This window comes from Sinocyclocheilus grahami, unplaced genomic scaffold (genome assembly GCF_001515645.1).
Source record: "Sinocyclocheilus grahami isolate Dianchi unplaced genomic scaffold, SAMN03320097.WGS_v1.1 scaffold548.1, whole genome shotgun sequence".
NCBI lineage: Eukaryota > Metazoa > Chordata > Actinopteri > Cypriniformes > Cyprinidae > Sinocyclocheilus > Sinocyclocheilus grahami.
The window spans coordinates 540,260-548,064 of record NW_015505727.1 but is presented as its reverse complement, the minus strand read 5'-3'; the positions used below and the strand labels follow the sequence as shown (position 1 = coordinate 548,064).

At 35.5% G+C, this 7,805-nt stretch overlaps 2 protein-coding genes across 3 annotated transcripts in view; both read right to left on the bottom strand.

Annotated features, from left to right (window-relative positions):
• The window catches only part of dnajc2 (DnaJ (Hsp40) homolog, subfamily C, member 2), a 15,380-nt gene extending 11,821 nt beyond the window's left edge, over window positions 1-3,559 (bottom strand). For both annotated transcript variants that reach the window (XM_016238828.1, XM_016238827.1), the window contains exons 1-3: window positions 3,320-3,559; window positions 2,435-2,625; window positions 2,278-2,353 (exon numbers count right to left, since the gene is read on the bottom strand). In XM_016238828.1, coding sequence (XP_016094314.1) covers window positions 2,278-2,353; window positions 2,435-2,625; window positions 3,320-3,374 — 322 coding nt within the window. In that variant the 5' untranslated portion in view covers window positions 3,375-3,559. The remainder of the gene's footprint in view (window positions 1-2,277; window positions 2,354-2,434; window positions 2,626-3,319) is intronic.
• A 1,807-nt stretch (window positions 3,560-5,366) lies between these two features.
• Window positions 5,367-7,805, bottom strand: part of nudt4b (nudix (nucleoside diphosphate linked moiety X)-type motif 4b) — a 7,857-nt gene continuing 5,418 nt past the window's right edge. The window contains exons 3-5 of the mRNA XM_016238826.1: window positions 7,676-7,720; window positions 7,476-7,563; window positions 5,367-6,388 (exon numbers count right to left, since the gene is read on the bottom strand). Coding sequence (XP_016094312.1) covers window positions 6,189-6,388; window positions 7,476-7,563; window positions 7,676-7,720 — 333 coding nt within the window. The 3' untranslated portion in view covers window positions 5,367-6,188. The remainder of the gene's footprint in view (window positions 6,389-7,475; window positions 7,564-7,675; window positions 7,721-7,805) is intronic.

Below are 7,805 nucleotides of genomic sequence, written 5' to 3'. Positions count from 1 at the left end.
CCCGGCAGACAGCTTTGCGGGGCCCATGTGGATCTGGCAGACCCGAGCGAAACAGCGGCTTAAAAATCCCCGAATCAAGCCGATCTTTCACGCTAATGCGAGCTCTTTAGGTCATCCGTGTGTGTGAACTAGTGAAGATGCTGAAGGAGGCGTTAGACGGGCAGCTTACAGCGCTTTATAACGCGGTCGCCGGTGAGTGTGACAGTAATGATGAGACACAGCAGATCTGCATCCTCCTGCTGACACGCACTCATCTGGACACATCACACTTTATACTGGACAGATTTCTCACAGTCACATGTTGTGTGGTCATGCTCTATCGCTGACATTAATCATGTCGAGCTGAGATGAATGAAGACACGGTTAGAAACAAATGATCACCCTTTCTGTCACCAAACTTCTGGACGTTTGTTTTAGATTGATTTGAATTTATGTAAAGAGAAGTTCTGTCTAAAACACTTGTCTAAAAATAGAGTGAAAACAAAGTAAAAAGTAATCTTGCTTTTGAAAAACGGACATATGTCATTTAGAGCAAATGTAATAATAAGCATAATAAATAACAATAATTATTTTGTTAATAGAATAAATCATTTCAGTTATTAAAATTGTTGAAAGCAGTTGTGCTGCTTCATTATTCTTATATATATATGTATATATATGTTTTATATATAATATTTATCTGTAATTTTAACACTGTTATGTTGGGGTGGGGGGGGAAAAAGCTTTAAATTATAAGTTAAAAAAAATAATAATAAAGTGCTAAATAAAATGAATATAATTTATGTATTGAAATGACCTTCAATATTGTGTTTTGTTTTTGTTTTTTTGTCCCGTACAAGCAAATACTGTTTATGCGATGGATTTTTGCCTCGTGTCTTTGTCTCAGCCTCAGAGCAGGTTCAGGTTGAGCCGGTGGGTCGCTGGTTCGAGGCGTTTCTGAAGCGCAGGACCAGAAATGTGTCGGCCTCGTTTCAAGAGCTGGAGGAAGAGGAGCAGCTATCTGAGGAAGAGGAGGATGAGGAGCTGCAGCTGGAGGAGTATCCCATGCTAAAGACACTGGACCCCAAAGACTGGAAGGTGTGTGTGTCGAGACTGCGATCTGTGTCAGAGCCGTGAGACTCTGAACTGAATGCATTGACACGCTTCTCTTGACCTTACAGAACCAAGATCACTACGCTGTTTTAGGTCTCGCACACATCCGGTACAAAGCAACCCAGAAACAGATCAAAGCTGCTCGTAAGTTTGACTTTGTGTGTGTTTGGACATCTTTGTACAATAATGGTCAATAGTTTGTAATTACAATTTTAGTTTTTATGTTTATGAAAGAAGTCTCTTCTGCTCACCAAGGCTGCTTTTATTTGATCAAAAATACTGTAAAAATTGTGAAATATTATTACGAGTTAAAATAACTGTTTTCTTTGTGAATATATTGTGAAATGTAATGTATTTCTGTGATGCGCAGCTGAATTTTCAGCATCATTACTCCAGTCTTCAGTGTCACATGATCTTCAGAAATCAGTATAATATGCTGATTTGCTGCTCAAGAAACATTTCTGATTATTAGCAATGTTGAAAATTTGTTGAATTTTTGTGGAAAAAAATATTTTAAGGATTTGTTGATGAATAGAAAGATCAAAAGAACAGAATTGATTTGAAATAGAAATCTTTTGAAACATTAAAAATGTATTTACAGTCACTTTTGATCAATTTTATGCATCCTCGATAAATAAAAGCATTAATTTCTTTCAGAAAGTTTTTTTTTTTTTTAAAGAAATTAATGCTTTTATTTATCGAGGATGCATAAAATTGATCAAAAGTGACTGTAAATACATTTTTAATGTTTCAAAAGATTTCTATTTCAAATCAATTCTGTTCTTTTGATCTTTCTATTCATCAACAAATCCTTAAAATATTTTTTTCCACAAAAATTCAACAAATTTTCAACATTGCTAATAATCAGAAATGTTTCTTGAGCAGCAGATCAGCATATTATACTGATTTCTGAAGATCATGTGACACTGAAGACTGGAGTAATGATGCTGAAAATTCAGCTGCGCATCACAGAAATACATTACATTTCACAATATATTCACAAAGAAAACAGTTATTTTAACTCGTAATAATATTTCACAATTTTTACAGTATTTTTGATCAAATAAAAGCAGCCTTGGTGAGCAGAAGAGACTTCTTTCATAAACATAAAAACTAAAATTGTAATTACAAACTATTGACCATTATTGTACAAAGATGTCCAAACACACACAAAGTCAAACTTACGAGCAGCTTTGATCTGTTTCTGGGTTGCTTTGTACCGGATGTGTGCGAGACCTAAAACAGCGTAGTGATCTTGGTTCTGTAAGGTCAAGAGAAGCGTGTCAATGCATTCAGTTCAGAGTCTCACGGCTCTGACACAGATCGCAGTCTCGACACACACCTTCCAGTCTTTGGGGTCCAGTGTCTTTAGCATGGGATACTCCTCCAGCTGCAGCTCCTCATCCTCCTCTTCCTCAGATAGCTGCTCCTCTTCCTCCAGCTCTTGAAACGAGGCCGACACATTTCTGGTCCTGCGCTTCAGAAACGCCTCGAACCAGCGACCCACCGGCTCAACCTGAACCTGCTCTGAGGCTGAGACAAAGACACGAGGCAAAAATCCATCGCATAAACAGTATTTGCTTGTACGGGACAAAAAAACAAAAACAAAACACAATATTGAAGGTCATTTCAATACATAAATTATATTCATTTTATTTAGCACTTTATTATTATTTTTTTTTACTTATAATTTAAAGCTTTTCCCCCCCCCACCCCAACATAACAGTGTTAAAATTACAGATAAATATTATATATAAAACATATATATACATATATATATAAGAATAATGAAGCAGCACAACTGCTTTCAACAATTTTAATAACTGAAATGATTTATTCTATTAACAAAATAATTATTGTTATTTATTATGCTTATTATTACATTTGCTCTAAATGACATATGTCCGTTTTTCAAAAGCAAGATTACTTTTTACTTTGTTTTCACTCTATTTTTAGACAAGTGTTTTAGACAGAACTTCTCTTTACATAAATTCAAATCAATCTAAAACAAACGTCCAGAAGTTTGGTGACAGAAAGGGTGATCATTTGTTTCTAACCGTGTCTTCATTCATCTCAGCTCGACATGATTAATGTCAGCGATAGAGCATGACCACACAACATGTGACTGTGAGAAATCTGTCCAGTATAAAGTGTGATGTGTCCAGATGAGTGCGTGTCAGCAGGAGGATGCAGATCTGCTGTGTCTCATCATTACTGTCACACTCACCGGCGACCGCGTTATAAAGCGCTGTAAGCTGCCCGTCTAACGCCTCCTTCAGCATCTTCACTAGTTCACACACACGGATGACCTAAAGAGCTCGCATTAGCGTGAAAGATCGGCTTGATTCGGGGATTTTTAAGCCGCTGTTTCGCTCGGGTCTGCCAGATCCACATGGGCCCCGCAAAGCTGTCTGCTGGGGAACTCTGTGTTACACTCACAGCCTTCCGGTGCGCTGCAGCGCGATGACATTTGGTTCCGCTACCACAGAGCTGATTCACCATGGTATGATAATTCCCGCCAAAATACTATTTCATTTTACTACTGTAAAACCATAATAAATTAATTATTTTTGCAAATCAATGTAAAAAGCAGAATAACATTCTTCTGTACGACAGTGCCTGACTAATATGGCACTACAGTTTTATTGATTGCATTTTGCTAGAAATTATGGCAAACTCATTCATTTCTATATGTATTTATTTGTAACAATTTGTAAATAGGCTTATTATAAATAGGCGAGGATAAGACGTTCATTTTCCACAATTTTAACTCATTGCTGTAAAAAAGTGAAATCAGTTGGTGTGTTAAGTGGGAGAACTTGCACAATTGGTGGCTGACTAAATACTTTTTTTCCCCACTGTATATATTATTATACCCTACAAGGTTTTAAGATGGCAGATGAATGATTAGAAATTGGCATTATTTGTCATCATAATTCATCACAATTCACAATTCTTTCTTGTGATACAATCTTTATTGACAAATAAAAATACCCATTATGAACATCTGTACAGATTACAGTAAACACACAGAAACTGTGGACCCGTTGGCATCTCAGAACAGGTAAGAGACAGTTAATCTGACTCTCAAACCTGTAAATCTATTAAAACACTCCTCAGGCCTAATGCAGTTTACAGTTCACGCCTCACAAAGTATCAGAATTCATTGTGAAAACCCGAGATATTAGACTGTACATCTCGTGTGGCAAATAACTTCACCATAACACTCCTGTTGTTTTACTAAAGGACATAGTCCAAATGTTTTAGGAAATGTACATTTAGTTAGTTTTGCTGTTGACACTTCACATCTTAGTGTAATCTAAAGGAAAGTGTTATTTGTACATCCGCTCAATCCAAATGAACGACTGGCACTGACCTGTTCGTTTTCACACATCAAAACATATCCGCAAGCACACACAAACTAAACATGAGCTGGAGGGACGTGTTGGGGTTCAGTGTGATTACAGCAGATCTGAGATCAGCCCACTCACAGCCACTGGAGAGATGCATTCAGAGCAGCAGCCATCAGCAAATGTGCATCAGTGTTTCAAACAAAAACCAATGACAGTACAATGTGTTGTTAAACGTTTTAAAAAAGGAAAAAGGCACCCAATCCTCACATCTGACAGATATTCAAGGCTTTGCTGGTGCCAAAGATTCATTTGGGTTCATCTCACGAAACATTTACAGCTCATATTTCATTTTATATATATTCAACCATTTTTATATTTATATATATATATATATATATATTTTTTTTTTTTTAAGTAATTTTTTTTATGTAGCCTTTTTAATGACCATTTCAATTTTTTTATATTGTGATCTATAAAGATATAAATATATTTTTTTGCATCAAGAAAATGAAAAAAAACTATTTTAATGATTTCTTTTTTTTTATATTTCATCTTCTTTAAATTTATATATATATATATATATATATATAATTTTTTAATAAGGAAAATGAAGACTATTTCAGTGACCACTTAGATTTTTTCTTTGTGATCTTAGTTTCCATTTTTCATTGTTATACTTATTAGATGTTAATTACTGTAATACAGTATTTACAGTACAAAATATTTTTTAAAATTAAATAAGCATGAATTAAGGGCAATAAAACAAATAATACCACAATGTATAAATACAATATAATTTAAATAATACATCATTCATTGTGCACTATAGTAATAACAATATAGGAAAACGTGTCATAAAAATTCAAGAGTGCTTTATCTTTAAATATTTATATATATATATATATATATATATATATATATATATATACATAAAATTTTTGTACTGAAATATGACCTGTGCATGTTCTTGACCAGTTCCATGAGATTTACCCGTTAGCATTTATTTTTTTTCTCTGACAAAATTCACAGTTCTGTTCTCTTTTCAAAATCACCTAAAGAAAGACCTCATAGAAAGAGTTACGAGCAGAAAAGATTAATACATTTGCATTTTAGTTAAAAACCATCATACATCATTTGTCATCTTCAGTCTTTTAGTATATTTACAAACGTTTGTTTTTTAATCAAAGCATAAAATGAGATTACGACTCTCCTGCTCACCAACCAATTCCCAGAAATCTCATCGACCGGAATCTCTGATGCTTTCAGGAATCCAGTTATCCGGTCAGGAGCAGCAGTGAAGGGGGCTTTTAAAGGGTTCGTCTGAGTCTTAAAGGGAAGTCTGGGGTCACGACAGCGCTAACGGACTGAATTCAGAGGTCAAACGCTGATAAAGCCACGTGGAATGAAACTGACATTCCCTACGTCACAATCCCAGAATGCCAAACTCTGCGGGTGAGTGTGATGGAGAAATAATGGAAGTGCACTTCCATGTAACTGCTATGTAAAGCTGGTCAATAATTATTATTCCATTACAACAACTAAAACCTATCAGCCGACAGTAACCGACTTCAAAAATAAATGGTTAAGGCATTCTTCACCGGAAATCCCACACGACTTTGGTTTGTCCCTCTAAAGAACGTCCCAAAGGTGCCTAAGAGGTGCTGTGAGGGTCATAAAGGCCCTGGAGATGTGTGTGGGTGGTTCATGTAGACGTGTGTGTGCTGTACTGAGTGTGTGTGTGTCCTATCTGCGTGCGGCTGACGCCGGAGCACTGAAGAACGGTGTGAGGGTGCTGGGAGATGTCTGGGGCAGGAGCAGGTTGCCGTTGGTGGTGCTGGATGGGCGACTGATCCGCAGGCGTCTCAGGTACTCGGCATGAACAGGTTTGTGGCTCTGCAGGACCTTGATGGCCTCATCGACGGGAAACCACTCGCGCTTCCGGCCTACGGGACAAATACTGCAGCATGAGCAAAATACACTGCAAAGACTGTAAGTATTAGAATATTATGAATAAATATATTGTGGGGTCTTAAAACTTTCTTAAAACATGGATTATCATCATGCAATAGTGGTTTATTATTTAATTAATTACGTTTTAAAATGAAATTAAATACAATTAAATAATACACTGGAATAAAATAAAATCTAAAAAAAAAATTTTAAATTTAAGGGGGTTACATTTTTATGGAGATTTTCTTTTTATCTTTCATATTTTGAAATTTGAATTGAGTTTAAAGGGGAGGATGGGAAAGCACTTAAAAATAATGTATAATTTATTTTCTTTACTGTTTTTGAGATTTTCTTGTAATCTTTCATATTTTTGCAATAACGATAAGGTTGAATTGAATTGAAGTGGGAGGGCAGTTAAAAAAAATGTACATTTTGTTATCCTTCATATTTTTGCAATAAAGATATGATTTAAATTAAATTAAAAAATCAAATTAAATAAATGTAAAGAAAAATACATTTTAGGTAGCAGGAAATGTTGGGAAAGCAGTTAAAAATATATGTATATTGAGTTTTTTTCTATTTTTTTAAAATGTTCTTATCTTTCACATTTTTGCAATAATGATATGTTTTCAATTAAATTATAAAATAAAATTTAATTACATAAAAATATAAATTAAGGGAGCAGGGAAAGGATGGGAAGGCCATTAAATATATATGTCTATTTTCTTGTTTTTTTAAAGATATAGTTAAATTGAATTCAATTGAACTGAACTGAATTTAATTTTATTAATGGGGGGTAAGAAGGCAGTTGAAAAATATATCCTGTATAGATTCTGTTATCATTTATATTTTTGCAATAAATATATGAATTAAATTAAATTTAAAAAAAAAATCATTACATTTAAAAACACATGCAAATAGAGGCATTTTCACTTGTGGACTCAGACAGTGTGTGTGTGCGTGTGTGTGTGTATAATATACATGCAGTCAGGAAATAGCTGAACAATCATGAGACCCCGAGGGCTAAATACCTTCAGATCCATCACAAAAGAAGCAGCACACAAACACACACAAACTCACCAATATTGACCGAGTCCTCCCAGGCATCCAGTGTCTCTGTGACCGTCAGAACATACACGTACGTCCGGTGTTTCCGGTCCTGGTTCTGCTGTTGTTGAAAAATAAACTCTTTCAGTAAGAGGGACTGTAATCGCCTCATCTCATGATGCATCCATTCAGGAGTCTCAACCATCCAATCAGGAGAGAGAGAAGAGCCTTACCTCAAACACACCGAGCAAACGTCCTAATTTACCCTTCACTCCAGCCTGAGGGAGAGGGAGAGAGAGAGAGAGAGAGAGAGAGAGAGAGAGAGAGAGAGAGCGAGAGAGAGAGAGAGAGAGGGAGAGGGGG